At 35.9% G+C, this 16,229-nt stretch overlaps 1 protein-coding gene across 7 annotated transcripts in view; it reads right to left on the bottom strand.

Moving 5' to 3' along the window:
• The window catches only part of PIKFYVE (phosphoinositide kinase, FYVE-type zinc finger containing), a 69,399-nt gene that overhangs the window by 50,629 nt on the left and 2,541 nt on the right, over positions 1-16,229 (bottom strand). For 4 of the 7 annotated variants that reach the window (XM_019726947.3, XM_019726946.3, XM_019726951.3 and 1 more), the window contains exons 2-10: positions 14,980-15,160; positions 13,207-13,359; positions 12,906-12,941; positions 10,069-10,187; positions 9,198-9,369; positions 7,176-7,383; positions 5,300-5,389; positions 2,000-2,138; positions 520-677 (exon numbers count right to left, since the gene is read on the bottom strand). In XM_019726947.3, the coding sequence (XP_019582506.3) occupies positions 520-677; positions 2,000-2,138; positions 5,300-5,389; positions 7,176-7,383; positions 9,198-9,369; positions 10,069-10,187; positions 12,906-12,941; positions 13,207-13,359; positions 14,980-15,151 (1,247 nt within the window). In that variant the 5' untranslated portion in view covers positions 15,152-15,160. The remainder of the gene's footprint in view (positions 1-519; positions 678-1,999; positions 2,139-5,299; positions 5,390-7,175; positions 7,384-9,197; positions 9,370-10,068; positions 10,188-12,905; positions 12,942-13,206; positions 13,360-14,979; positions 15,161-16,229) is intronic. The other 3 variants (XM_019726949.3, XM_019726952.3, XM_019726950.3) reach the window with 2 other exon arrangements.

Below are 16,229 nucleotides of genomic sequence, written 5' to 3'. Positions count from 1 at the left end.
GTTCCCATGAGAGGAGTCACTAACCTAAACAAGTAGAAAAGCTCGGGAACATGTTACCTTGAAAGGCAACAGGAGCTGTCTCTCTTTTTTACAAATTATTTGTGATATTTTAACAACTCTCACTAGGACACTCCAGGTGTGGCTCATGAACCCAATTCTCAGGACAGGTTGCAATGTCCAGATTAGGGAACAGTGGCAGAAACCAGTGTTGTCTTCGGGCCTACCTACGTTCCCCAATCCTGCTTAACTACAGAGCTCAGTGTTTTGGGAATTACTATACACTTCTGCTCTTAATAAATTAGGTAATTGTGACCCCATTTGGCTCCTTGCCTCTATTCTCTAGTGGTTAAAGCCCAGAAGGGAGGAGGGCTGATTAATTAGCACCCCAAACACCAAATGCAGAAAACAAAAGCACCCTACTCACGAAGAACCTGGCTCCCCTTATATGTACAATGCTATATTCACATTAAAAATAAATTACTAAATAATACCAGAAAGTCTTTCTTAAGATCACATTACCTTGTAGTAATGTGTCCATTTCGAATTAACCAGTTGACTAATTCCTTTCCTACGATGCAGTTGGGATGCGTTCTCAGCCAGTAGCGGTGATCCTGAAACTCCATTCCACTGCTGTGATGGCAGATTTTTTTCCACAGGTCCTTTAACTGAACACTGTCCTGAAATTACAAGCAATTACTCCTGAGAAGGACGCTGTATACCTTTTTGGATTCTTTCTTGTGACTTGCAGATTCACACAAAGAATTCAATTCAGATGTCTTTGTCGTAGCTAACTTATACAATTTAATAGAAATGACACATGCATGGGGAACAGCTTGAACTCAGCTCATCTAATTCCAAACCTAACCTTTTCTCTTGAAAACCAACTATCCCAAATAATTTTTTTCAGTCAGTGGCACATATTATCAGTCTCTTAGTTATCTAATTATAAAATTTCATACTCCTCTTTGGAGATGGGGGAAGGGGGAGAGACTGAACAGACAACACTCATCTACAGTAAATGTTTCTAGTAGGCTTTGCTCCACCAGATTCTCACCATTCTCACCTACACCCAATTGTCAGGTGAATTTATTTTTTTTCCGAGTGAATTTTCCTAAAGAAAGGCCTTCCGTGAATTATTCCCTTCTCCAAAAACTTCCAACATTACTCAGGGCCTACAGGTCCATATCTAAACTTGTAAAGAGTGAATTCACCACCTTCCACCAGGTAGCTCCAAATAACTTCCCATTCTCATTGCCCACAGATTCCAACATAATCTCTCTCCCAATTAATAAACCCTACTACAGTCCATGAAAAACGCCACGCTTATGCTCACCACTATCCCTTTCCTCACACTTTTAAATAAGGTTTGCTTTCCTCACTGCTGACCCAAATCTATTCCACACTTCAAGGTCCACTCCAAGTCTTTCACTTCAAAACCTTTCCTAATTCCCTCACAACTAACGATCTTTCTATTTTTTATAATTAAAGTATTACTTCTTTTACTATTAATGACTTGCCCATCAACCTCATTTCTACTTTCTGAATTGCAAGCTTGAGGACAAAAGCCGTATCTTCCATTTCTTTGACTGAACACAGTATTGTACACTTAGATAAATTCAATAAACAACTGATTATCATCTCACATAAACATATAGTACTAACTGTCTGAAAAGTATTCGATGGGTATGAGAAATATGTTCTAAAGCTTAAACAGCAATCTGGGACCTAACTAAAACTTAAGCTCGTTTATTAGTAGGCACCTGAATTCTGATCCTGCCAGAGGTGAAAGGGGTCAAGAAAATATTAAGGCAATATGAGTATGAAATGCATGACCAATTGCTTAGGTGATCCTAATAAAAACTTAAGCTAATTATTTCCTCTATTTAATTCATATGCTAACTGGCTATTTCATTTGTATGTTTCTTTAAAAAGGAAATCAGTGAGATAAACATTCTTTATGCTCAAAACTAGCAATGGCTCAAAGATACGGGAGCAGTACCAGAAGAATTTTGCGTTCATCTTCAGTGGTCTCTGTCCTAACATATGTTCGGTTAGCCTGGGGACTGACAGATGTCTCATATGAAGATACCATGGGAGAACCAGATCGATCCAGCGACAGGTTAGTAATGCTGGCTGATCTGGAAATAAAAACAAAAAATGAAAACACAGTTGTAAATTCTTCATCAATAAACAGCTACAGTGACAATTCATTTTTAAATAAATGCTTATTTGTCAATGTTAAGGTATATTTAACAGTAGTTATGACATTATGTATGATAGTATTGGGAGAAGAGTATCCAGAAATTCTCTGTACTATACTTCCAACTTCTGTGTTAGTCTGAAATTATTTCAAAATAAGTTTAAAACAAAATTGTTATAGAAAGATTACAGGAAAACAATTATAGATGTAGTTCATATAACAGTAATATTTCAAAGGAAATAGATAAAAACTCCTTGCTAAATGCTGAAAATTAGTATTCTTTTTAAGTGACAAATATGAACAATCACAATGTAAATGCAGAAATAATCTTACAGATCAGGGACAGGAAACCACGGCCCACTGGTTAAATGGTTTTTGCATAACCAGTGAACTAAGACTGTTTTCAGTTGAACATCTCTAATGTTCTGATGACAGAAACACTCACTTTGAACCCAAACTAAGCAAAATATTATCCCCCCAAAAAGAATTCCTTTCTTCTCATTAGTAGACATACATTAAAAATATTGTCCTCAATCATTATTATATTTTTCATTTGATCAACAAACAACTGGAGAAAATCTGTTTCCTCTCTCGCTGTGTGAGTATTTACATGATATCCTTAATAGTGCCTCTTGCCAAAGTTACCAAATAAATGACTTGTGAAGAGAATATCAATAGCACCAAGCAAACTTTTATATGCACAAAAATTTTAGCTAGAAATTTAGTTAGCTTCTACCTTGAAAAAATAAAACCCAGTTTTAGCTTCTATATAAAGGATAAAAGGCAGAAGTATCTACAATGTGCCAGACACTATAAACTCATTCAGTAGGGCAATGTACAGATCTTCCCTCATTTAATCCTCACAGCATCCATGGAGTCAATACTACTAGATCCATTCTACAGATAAGGAAATCAAGAATCAGAGATGAAATCATTTGTCTAAGATAATTCAGCTAATAAATAATAGGGCTGTCTGTCATTCAAAACCAGGTCTCACTTGAAAAACGATGCTTTCCTCAGCAGGAAGATACTTTTAAAATTTAAGAAATTACTCATAGGCTGTAACAGGCTTAGCAAAAAGTCTTTTTTAATGGTTCATGAGAAACCACTGATATCAAATAAATAATAGTCTATAAGCAAAATTTTTGAAATAATCAGTTACTCGTTTCTTGGCATATTCTTTTAGTGAAGTTACCACTATATCTTATTCAACTAATTAAAATATCTTCCAAGGTGAGCATTAGCCATTCTACTTCTCTGTCTAACATTCTAACCACCCCTACACATCTTCTGATATAGTGGCAACAAGAATTTAAAAAAAAAAAAATTAGTCAATTTCATTGTCAAATATTTTAATTAGCCTACTACTGTAAGAGTGCTGACTAAAATTTTTCTTAGAGATAGTACTCACTGACTAAATTACATTTTTCCTAAAGACTTACATCAATCTTAGCATTAATTCAAAACACACAAAGACATACTGTAAATTGGCACAGCAATCTCTACATTTGTGCACATGCCAACAGGAATACTGTAATTTGTCTCATCTTTTAAAAACGTCTCAACTCCACACGCCTATGCTGCATTTCCCTCCTTCACCGTATCAAAACTCCTCTCTCCAATTCTTCCATTCTCTCCTGAACCCCAAACAACCCATGGAAATTGCCTATCAAGGTTAGCAACATTGTTAAATCCAGTGGTCAGTTTTCACTCATCTCACTTGACATATCAGCAAGATAACTCCCCATTCCTTGAAAAACTGACATCACTTGGCTACTAAGACAACACACTCTCCTGGTTTTCCTCTCACCTTCTCAGGCTCTCCTTCTCAGGCTCCTGTTCTTAGTTCCTCTTTATTTCTCCAATCTTGGTCCTTATTTCCTCACTTTCCACAATCCTTTTGACAATCTCCAGTTTCATAGCTTTAAATACCATCCACATGATGACAACACCCAATTTTATAGCAGGTTGGTGCAAAAGTAATTGTGTTTTTTGCAATTATTTTTAACCTTTTAAACCACAATTACTTTTGCACCAACCTAATAACTCAGGAATTTGTTATTCCCTGTTTTTCTTGCTACACTCTTCTACAAAGTGCAGACGTGGCTATTCCCTCACACCCTCAAGTCTTTGCCCAAATGTCACCTTCGCAGTGAGGGCTTCACTGAGCACACTATTTAAAATTCTACTCTCCATCCCTGTTCCCTATGTTTTTTGGTGTTTTAAATTTTTGTCTATTTAATTCACTGCTTTATTCCATATACCTAGTTTGTAGGTACTTAACAATACTTGTTGAAAGAATAAGTTGAAAGTACATTAAACCATCATAATTCAGATATGTAGTTCTTGAGGTTTACAATGACATATTCACCACTTAAACTTGTAAAATGAAAGCATTTTCAGTGGGGAAGTGTGCATGTTAGTAAGAGCTAGTAAACTGAAAAAGAAGGACATGAACATGTGTAGAATGGTTATAGGCAACTATTTCAAAGAATTTAGCTAAGAAAGAAACAACTGGGGGGGGCGGCAAAAAAAAAAAGCAACAACTGAGAAAAAGGTAACTAGCGGTGAAACACAAAGGAGGGATTTTTGTTTGTTTTTAATAGGTGACTTAAGTTTGTCAATGCTGATGTTAAAGAGTCAGCAGAGAGAGAGGTGAACGATGGGGAACATCAATAGGATACCTAACAAAAAATGAGAAGGGATCAGATCCAGATGGAGAATAAACCTTGGTCAAGAGGTGTAGAGAAGGATGCACTCCAAATGTAATCAAGTTGGTGAGTGGTGTTAAGAGTGAGGAAGTCCCCTTATGTTATCTCCTGTTTGCTACATAATAGAAAGTAAGTTCATCTGCTAAGCTAGCAGAGGAAAGTATAGGTTCCAAGATCTCAAGCCAGTTGAGAACAGTGGAAAAGAGCCACTCAGATGGTGTAAGCAAAAGCTGACTAGCAAAAGGGAAATGACAGTTTCATTCAGCTTTTAAAGCTCAGAAAGTGTGTAACAATCACTCCCCTCCATTTTTATGTGTCTGTTCTTCTCATTACTCTAAAAAGAAAGAAAAACAGACACAGAATACAGTGTTTTCATTTGGCAGTTTACCTATTTCGAGCAGGAGATTTCCCAGCATCCTCTTGAACAGATACAAGTCTTGTTGAAAGAGCAGTACTTGAGGAGTCTGGATGAACCAAACTACAAACAAAAAAGAAAAATACTGAGATGACTTGGGACAGTAACAAGTAAATCCAATTTCAATGAAATGCTTTAAGATTTAAAAGCAGATTGTTTTCCTCTGCAATAATGAGATCGTGGGTCATTTTTGTTTTCTTCCTTTAATTAAGGTTGAAACAGTGTGTTTTTTTATCTTAAGTACATCAAATGCCAAAAGATTGATTAAACAGAGTTTATTAAGTATATGGAATGCCATTAAAATAATATTGGTTGGATAGATACCTATAGAACTCCTTTTCACATGATATACACAAGGTTGAAGTAATTTGGGGAGTAAATCCTGAGTTAAAATATTCTCAGTCCCTATAACCCACTGGAATAGCAATGCAGAGTCAGACAAACCTAAGTGCAAGGGCAGGCCCTACCTCTTACTAGCTGTGTGACCTTGGGGACATTACTTAATCTCTCTGAACCACACCTACATCTGTCCAAAGGAGAAAGTGGTACCTACGACAGAGATACGATGACTAAAAGAGAGTGAGCATTAACCAATTAGCAATTCCCTCTGACATCTATCCTACATCTCTCTAAGGAAGCTTTCAAACCCAGTCTGTTTTATTAAATCACATGTGCCAATTCTGGTCTCACACAACAGCGCCAGGTACAACAGAAAGGCATTACTAACTAAAGTAAGCAAGAACTGAAGAATCCATATACTTTGTTTTATTAAATGAAGAATCAACCTTTAAAATGTATAAAATACATGTAACATATAAAGAATCATGATGTCCCAAACCCCAATGCACCCAATGAGCAATTTAAAAGACTCTGAAGTACCTGTGTTCCCCTACCCAACCCCATTCCCCTCGCTTACCTCAATGAAACTACAATTTCATATTTATCAGTTTCTTCCTTTTCTTTAAGTATGCATACCATGTTTGTATCACTAGACAAACACTAGTGTGTTTTTTTCTGTATATTTTTGAACTTTATATAAATAGAATAATCACTAGAGATGAATGTGACTTTCCTTCCTACTCTACATTATGTCCCTGAGAGTTATACACATGGAATGTAGCTATAATTCATTCATTTTTTACTTCTGTTTAAATTCTTTGGTTACATACAAATTCCTCACTCCCTTAAAGGGTAATTGACATAAGAACTAATCAGAAAGATGTGAATTAAAACTCTAAGCTCTTTAACATGGCCAGAAAATATGCATAAGAAATATGCATAAGAAAATAATTTAGCTAAAGAAAACAATCAGAAACTGATGAATCTAGGATTCTAATTCAAACAATTCTGGGTAACTTCCAAGAAAAAGTTAGTAACATCCTCCACTACCAGTGAGTATAGCATATTTAGACATATGCAAAAACATGAACTGTTCCTTAGGAAGGGAAAAAAATCTATTTCATTTGTAAATATTATGAATACAAATCTTATAAGCATTCTCCTCTAAGAAGGCTACATTAGCAATTATTAATCAATAACTTATATTGCCTATTCAATAAATATTATCAAGATCATATATAGGTCATACGCTGTTCTTGGTGTCAGGGATAGAACAGTGAATAAGGAAGATATAAAGTCTCTCCTCTTGTAGTGCTTACATTTTAATTAGTCAATATAATCTCTGTCCATAAACATATTCTGTGATCCTTCTGGAGGCAACTCGAAGAAAGAGGAGAAAATGGGGAATTGTTAGGAAACAATTCAAGAAGGTAAAAGTTAACTAAAAGCACTCATAGGTCACAAGACAACTAGTATCTCCCAAATATAAACTATATTTAAGTGACAGTACCTTTGCCAAGCAAAATCATCCTCTAAAAATATGTTGCGACTGGCTTTTCTACTCCCAACAGGTGTTCGGGGTTCACTTGGATCAAGTACAGACACAGAGGAAGCAGAATCTGAAAGAGCACTCAAGTCTTCCCCAATGGAATTACTGTCTGTGGAATGAGCATAACTTAAGGCTATTTTTCTACAGTATGTACAAGCTCGGAGGTCCCCTAGAAAGGGAAAAAAAAAAAAAAACTAAGTAAAAGATAATAATAACATATTACCTAACAAAACGTATTAAATCTTTGGGTTAATAGTTAATCTAATAACACGCAAATGTCTTCAAGTAAAGACTACCAAAAAACATTTTTAAAAAGTTAAATAATTTTGTTAGCTCAGTTATATACTTTTAAAACTATCATCCAACTATATAAATTACCTCAAATTTTATAACAAGAAAATATGACTCAATTGTATTAGAAAACTGATCATACTAGAAAACTAATTATACTAGAAAACTGGTTTTTCAAGATTCTAAAAGTGAAATAAGGGACACAAGATTCAAAAAAATTTAAATAAGAGTAAATAATCCAACACAAAGACAAAAAGGAAGGAGGAAAAATGTTATTTGGGTCTTCATTATGGAGCCATGAAGAGTTGCCTCCACAAGGGGGAACTGTTTTAAAAACAAACTGACAAAATGGGCTTACAGACAATATGAAATATGGGGGGTAAATTAAGGAAATTCTTGCAGTGAAAGTTAGGATGAAAATGAAATATTCTTGGAAGGACAAACAACATGGTTATTTATATTTAATACTTTTAAATGCTGTAATTTTATTCCAGTTCTGCCCAAATATAAGTTGTCATTTCTACCCTGTTTTTCTGTATCAAGTATTTGTGTGATTCTGTAACATTTTAGTGTACTAAAAAAAGAGGTAAGACAATTAAACCTTACATTTTATTTAACATTTCAAACTTAAATTTTCTACAATTAAAATTAGAAAACTGATGTGATGTGGAACAAAAGATTTCTTAAAGTCAACTGTACTGTGTTTTTGTCACAATTACGATCAAGTATAATTTATTTGTTTCATTTTATTTTTTCATTTTAAGACTACTATTATAAAGTACTGTTTTATTAAACTATGCATGTATTTTAAGCAAAATTAACATTTTGCTTAGTTTGTAATATTTTGCTATGGCAACCCTAGAAAACTAACACAAAAACCATATTAGTAAGACAGGATTTTATCCTAAGAGTAATAGGAGCTCTGAAAGGGTTTTAGGCAGGGGAATACCCCCGACATGATCAAATTAGCATTTAACAATGAATACCGACTAGAGCATGAAAAATTGGAGGTAGAAAAAAACTAACGGTAAAAATATCTTTTCAAGGGTTGTAGCCATAATCCGGATAAAAGACTAATTCAGTTCTGAATTCTGTAGCAGTTTCAGTGGGAAAAAAAATAGTGAATAAGGCCAAAAGGAAAATCTGCATGATAATAAAAATAACATGAGAGAGTCTAAGAATGTTTTTTTTTTTTTTTTGTAACTTCTACCCACTTTCCGCTCCCAAATCACTGTATAAATCCAAACACCATTGTTTAGTTTTTCTCTGCTTCAATAAATAATTTAAAATTTCTGTATTGCTAGAATTTACGGAAGAATGCAAGATGCAGTTTGCTAAAGCACAGTATCATACAACTCAAGGAAGATCTGGATTTTGTAAAGTGAAACTCACATAGTAATATAAACTAGTCATCTACTCTCTCCACCTTGTCTAATACATGTTAACGTCCCTAGGATGTTTTGACAGCATCTACAATACACTCTCTTTTACTCATATATGCATATCTATCCCTGTCTAGTTATTATTCGACTATAAAGTCTTAAAAGCAATGCTGCATCCCCCTCTCCTGTGGCCTCCCATGGTTCGCATGTAAAGCCCAAAATAAAAACTGGCTTGACATCAGTCCTGTATTATAACTATTTTACAGTTATGACCTTTAACAATTTAAAAGTGTCAATAAAATGCATTTACCTGTATAGCCCATAAATTTTCCCGGGATTTCTTGGTTACAGCAACGACTGCAGAAAATCTGCCCACACAGTCGACAATGGTGTCTACGCCTAAAGGTTGTAAATTTCTCACTACAGTCATAGCACTCTTTACATTGGCTGTCTGGCATCCAGTACTGCTTTAGGTCACTATCCTGTAACAATAAAAATATGTGAAGGCTTCTTGAAAATACCAATTACTAAGTCACAATGGCAAAGGCAATGCTAGTGAAAATCCTAGAGGGTTTCCTTCGCAGAGTGACAAGCCACTTCTAAAACTAATGAAATGCAAAGGGCCAAAATGACCAAGACATTCTTGAAGAAAAAAAGTTGAAGGACTTACATTACCAGCCGTCAAGACTTATTCTAAAGCTACAATAATGTTAGAGAACCAGTTTGAGGATAGAAAAAACTGAAGCTATGGAACAGAAGAGAGCCCTGGCACACCCTCACACACATATATGGACTTAGGTCAAGGTTTACAATGCAATCAGTGAAGGATCGTTTGTCCAAAACAAAAAGGAGCTGAGTCCAACGGGACAGCCATGAAAAAAAAAGGAGGCTTGACCCTTAAATGTCACACAAATAATAAAGCTCCCTGAAGAAACCATGGAAGAATATTTACTGACCTGGGGCTAAATACTTCTTCAACAGGACATGAAAACCACTGACTATAAAGGGGAAAAAAATTGATCAATTAAAATGAAGTACCTATGTGTAAAATTACGGTGTTCGTAGCTGGAGAAAGTACTAACTGAACTTTCTTTCAAGGACATTATGCCATTTTCAGTGAATATGGCCTGAGGCTGGTATAACTGATTAATATGTAATCTTCTAAAGCCCTTACACAGTACCTGGCTTTTCCCCTCCATGATTTCCTTGAGGCGTTTTAATACTGTACTGAGGCTTCGAAGCTGAACAGCTGTACGAGGGTCATGACCTCCAAAGGTAGGTTCTGCTTTCCTTCTTGTTTCTGAGTCAGATTTGCCAAAAATAAAAAAATAAAAAGCAACCTGTTAGTGTTCTCCAGTATCTGTGCAAAACAATGTACACATGTGATGCGCAGTGCCTCTTATCGTTAGTACACATTTATGTTCTCCCAAAGAGTGGTATGAATCGAGAGTTAAAACTAGTCTTTATGAAGGTAAAAGGTTGTTGAAAGTGTTTCTTATTACCATGTAAAACACTACTTCACAAGCAAGTAAGGGTTACCTAAGACAAGCACCGTGTGAGACCACAGATGATTTTGACGCCTGGGACGGGAGGATTGGTTAAATGACCCCAAATTCATTAATGATTTCTTGGGCCCTTTGGTCCCAAGACATAATAAATATCTGCTAGAAATTTAGCAGAAGAAAAAGCAATCCCAGTGAGTTAACCTAGCCTAGTCTCTAGAGTCAAGCAGTCAGCAGCAGGGTTGAACAGTCCAGTCTGCAGACCACATATCAATGTCTCATGCAGCAGAGAATCGCAAAGGAATTTATAGCCCAGTCCCCAAGGAGTCTGACAGACTTCAGCACGTCCAGGATGGTCATTTACCCACAGAGTTTCTTTCTTCAGCAATGTCCATGGAGATTAAAACTGCCAAAGAATCGCTAGAACTCCAATCCCACCTTTCCAGCTACCTCTTCACCCCTACAGCTCCAAACTGGAAGGGTCACTGACACTTAAAACAGCAATAACTGAGTCCAGTCCTAACAATAATAAAACAAGCCCAAATTCCAGCTTTGTGGTCGGAAGGGGGTGTGCCTGCCAAAGCTGTCATATATCATTTCCTTGTTTTAGAGCAAGATTACTACTGAAGTTTCTACCTATTCCTGGCTCCAGCAGTTATAATACCTGAGGATGAAACGGACAAAAAAAATGAACTTCCCTATTCGTTTAACCTCATCAACCTAATAACCTACGGCAAAGCAAGATGGAAAATAGCCCACCTACATCTTTCTCAAACTCACCTGTTTGCTAGATTTGTTTTAGGTGTGCTTTGTTTGGGTTGCGTGGGAAAAAAAGAGGTTGGTATCTAAATATAAATTGACAAAGAACTTCCCAAGATAATTTAATTACAGAAATAACGATCTAAACAGCACCTATGTTAGAAAACTATCTTTTTACGAATAGTAATGTCCTAATTTCAGCAGATACCTGTGTTGTTACTGGAATAAAACTAAATGAGAATTAGAATGACCAAATTTTCTTGAGTATCACAATACAAAGCAACTCCCCATGATTTATGAATGGAAAAAAGAGACAAAGGAAGCTGTTAGAATCCTAATGGTTCTACTTCACAATTAATTGTGAAGCCCCTTGCAGTTAGCCAGTTAGGAATATAGGAGAGTATTAATAGCATCAACCATTGGAAAAGGAGGAGCAAGACTATTCCTGAAACCAACAGAATCAGAGATCTCAGATAAAGATGTAAGAGCCTTCAGAGAAAATCTGGTCCAGCACTCCGTCTGCCCTTAGACAAGCTATCTTAGCTGCTTCTCTTATAAAACAGATATCAGTAAATTAAATGACTTTCCTAAGGTCACAAAACTAGCAAATTGTGGAATTACGGCCTTTTAGTAGGAAAAAGAACTTGATTGGTCAAATAGTCGCAGGTTTCTGGGCCTCTCGCAGCTAAGGTCGAATCAAAGAATCAAGTGAACTTGATAAAACACAGTAAGGCATGGTGGGGGCTGCAGCAAACCAGACACTACAAGCTCCACTCAGTGATACTTAAAGTCTAATTTATCAAAACACCAAAGCAAGCTTTAGTAGGCTGTCAATGTGTAACCCCTACAAGATTAGATTAATCTTAATTCAGCACAGGATTTAGTCAGAAGAGCTCCCTCAACAAAAACAGGAGAATTGCCACGGGTCAGGTTAAAAAGCTAAGGAGAGTTCACTGAGGCTAAAAGTTAAAGTGGGGATGGTCTCTTCCTTCCATCCCTTAGAGTAAAAGGAGAGCTCCTTTCTCCCTCTCCCCCTTCCCACCTTCTGATTCTTCCTTCCAAATGGCTGACATAACCCAAGCTGAGGCCCACTGCCCTAGGAAACCTGCAGAGGTGATGCAGCCAGCTCTGTTCCAGTCCTTAGAGAGAAACCCTTCTTCTGCGTGATTTATCCTCCTCCTTCTGACCCCCCAGAAGACAGTTCGGAACCAAGTCCCAGCTAGCAATAAAATATCCTCCTGCCACCCGCCATTACCTGCACCTGCCTATTTTTCACTTGAAGATCTCATGGGGAAAACTGTGCAGACAAGACAGGATCTGGTGTTCAGGGCCATTTGATTTCCAAGGCTGCACCCCTTCCCCTCTATTCTGCCTCCTCTCACTGACTTTCTTCTATTACCTTGAGTTGGGCAAACCACAGCACTGAGTTTAACACTCTAACAAAAATAAAACATCAACAACTCACTTCATCTAGCCTCTCACTTCAGACACTGATCCCCAGCCTATACCCATCAGAAAAGCATGAAAATGAAGGAGCTGAACCTGTGTAGGAGACCAGGATGGAGAACAAACAGGCAAGAGGAGCTCAGCTTATGCAGCCACACTGACATTTTGCACCCCAACACGACAAAAGGCCAAGAGCACGGGGCAGCCGGCTGACGGAGGCGAGAGAGCTCTGCGGCCAGAAGCATGCACATCACATTTCACTAGCCATCCCAAGGACAGACGCAGGGTTCATTCACAAAGCTGAAACTAACCTGTGTTCTCCTGGGGGTGTTGCAAACTGTTCTCTGCTGAAAGCCAAGCAAGCAATTAATCAACAAAAAGTCAAGAGATCTCTGCCTGGCCTAAATTAAAGTTTAATAAAAAAATGTTTAAGAATTTCTCTTTTTTAGGTACCTACAAATTCTTTCACTACCTAGGTAATAGTTTCATTCATTCTGAAGAGTACCTGACTATTCCAAATAGCAGAAAAGTTAAGTCAATAAGTCAATAAATACCCTGGGAAACAGTGACTGAAAAATCTAAGAGAGAGAGGAATGAAGAACACTGTCTTACCTAACACTGTTGAAGATCGTCGCTGGAGCTCCTCATTAAGCTGTTTCTTATAAGGTGTAGGTGACCTCACAGATTGCGCTCGTGAAGGGAGCTGAGGGCTGGTCCAACTTCCACTCAGAGACGGCTGCTCTCCCTGGACCCCTTCTGCTCTCTCTGTAGCAAAGGAAAGCTTGGCATTATTTGAAAAACTAAGACTCACAGTTCAGCAAAGAGAAGGAAATAGGTGAAAATTTTCAGGAAAGAACATAAGAACATATGCACAACATGCATCATTAAAAATGAGGGTTTGAAACATTGAAAAAAGGTAGCAAAATTACAGGCCAATAATCACATCCTTGGTATATGTGATCTTCAGTTTGTTCTACTTTGCATTGGAAATACCTTAAGCACATTAAAGAAAACAGAATGGAAACTACACATAAAGGCAGAGATTTTTTTGGGGGGTGGCGGGGGCGGTTCTGTTTTGTTTATGGACTAGATCCCTTGCACTATTAAAACAGTACCCAGTGGATAGTAGGTGATCAATAAACATTTGCTAAATAAAAATTGTTCTCTCATGATGACTAAATATAATGTAGGATACTGGAACAGAAAAAGGACATTAGGTAAAAACTGAAGAAAGATGAGTAAAATACATGCTTGAGTTAATAATAATGTATCAATAATGGTTCACTAATTGTAATAAATGTACAATTATTATAATTATTAAAATGTACAATTACATCTTACTAACCCAGAGAGGAATGAAGAACACTGTCTTACCTAATACTGTAAGATGTTAATAATAAGAGAAACTGGGTACAGGGTATATAAGAACTCTCTATACTATCTTCTCAGTTTTTTTGTAAATCTAAAACTAATCTAAACAATAAGGTTTACTTTTTAAAAATATAAGAAGATCATTGTCTTAAAGATGGACTAATAGTTTTTACAGAACTTGAAACATGATCACTAATAAATGTCAGTTAAAATTTCTACTGAGTTAATTAAACTACTAACCCCAAATTTCTTAAAACAAAGGGGATCACTTTCTAATCTATTTCAAATACAGCCAAATATAAAGCAAAAGTTGTAATCCATGTTTTCTTAATTTTTCTTCCAGGTGAAGAATATATTACTTAAAAAGAGCTCACTTTAAAAGTATCTTTTAACTTGCTAGTATTACATTTACACCTTATCTAAAGGGTTGAAGTCAACAACAGACCTGCTGATAATTTCCATTTTTAAAAAATACGAACCTTTTCTCCCGTGTGCTGATCCTTTTAGTTTCATTGCTTTAATTAAAATATTTTATCAAATATATGGTGATGGAAGGAGAACTGATTCTGGGTGGTAAACACACAATGTGATACATAGATGATGTATTACAGAATTGTACACTTGAAACCTGTGTTATTTTACTAACCACTGTCACCCTCAATAAATTTTAATTAAAAAAAAAAAAATCTTTTGGCCATTAACCCCTGAAAGAACAAAGTCCATTCTGTGAACTTAAGGAAATTGAAACATATAAAGAAAGGGGCAAAATGGTCACTTTAAAAAGGGTCCTCCTTTTAACATTTAGTTTCAATTCAAATCTTCAGTTACCAACAATTAATAAAATTACAGTGAAAACTCTAGCTTTCTTTTCTTAAGCAATAAACCCCAGTCACCTATAATTAAAGCTCTCTTTGTTAATAATTCACTTTTTTGCAGACACGACATTAAAACTGAACAAGAGAATTTCAGAGAATCAAAACTGTAGTTTCTCTGATCTTTAAGAATAAGTCTTACCTTTGTTAAATCGAAAGAGATTTACAAAAGAACTATATGCTGATTTAAAAGGAGGTTCGTCCTGATCAGGAGTCAAAGGTTTAAAGTGTGTGAGATGAGAAGGACTAGTAGGAGATCGAGGCAAATCATTGGCAAGGTCCGGTGTTGGGGAAGTCTTATCATCTGTGGCCATTTCATGAGTCTAAAAAAAAAAAGAATAAGCTAAAGATATGTTCCTCGGGAAGCCCAAACCTTAATTCCAAACAGCATCCCTAAATATCTGAAAATCTGACTCTGAAAATTCAGACCTGTGAAAACCAAAGAACAAACAAATCTCCAAATTAAAGCTTGAAAACTCTGAGGTCTAGATCATAAGAAAGTCTCCATCACCTAAAACTATGATTATAGAGCCAATTGAATTTTCAACATTGCTACTCAAATTACAGAACATATCAAAATTATTTTTAAAAATTGGACGTAAGGCATAAATGTGAGCAGGTAAAAAGAAAAAATGTATCTTTGCATAATTTATATATTTTTCATTTTAAGATTTTTTTTGGAAAAAGACATTCAATAGCTTTTTAAAATTATGGGGGAAACTGGTTTTACACAAGCATATAAATTCCTCACAGCTTTATTTTACTTATTTCAATTTTTTCTTTTAAAAAATGTAAAAGATAAATATTTCCAAGAAAAGAAAATGAAATAGTCATCCCTTAATGACACTTCTATATAACCTTCAAAATTACCTCAAGCTATGCCTCAACACCTTGAGAACTACCCAAATCAACAAGCTGTTCCCCATCATCTTCCTTGTAGGCAAATGAACCTGGTTTTTCTCCTTGTAAGCCTAAACTCATATAGACATTAAAATGAAGATCTTAAAGGGCATTTTTTTTTAATAACCAAAATTCATAATTCAACCAAAGCAGTAAAGGAAAACACATCACCAGATGGAGATTACAGAAAAGCACATATGTCTATTTTCTGCCATATTGATTAATACTTCAAATAAAAGACAGGAACCATGAACTATGCATCATAACTCTAGTCATCAAAGTGCTATGGTGTGTAATCTACTTTATACTTTACAAAGAGGACATTATATTCTTATAAAACTCTTTTCACTTTCAAAATCACATCTACCATCTCATTTAATTTTTACAAAATCCTGGAAGGCTCACAGAATTGGTCTTACTACTTTATTTTACCTTTGAGGCACCGAATGTACACTTAACCTAAAACAACTTTCTTGAGGGTCACACAACTGG

This window comes from Rhinolophus sinicus, chromosome 17, assembly GCF_057876585.1.
Source record: "Rhinolophus sinicus isolate RSI-liver-muscle chromosome 17, RSI-T2T, whole genome shotgun sequence".
NCBI lineage: Eukaryota > Metazoa > Chordata > Mammalia > Chiroptera > Rhinolophidae > Rhinolophus > Rhinolophus sinicus.
This window is presented reverse-complemented; position numbering and strand designations above follow the sequence as displayed.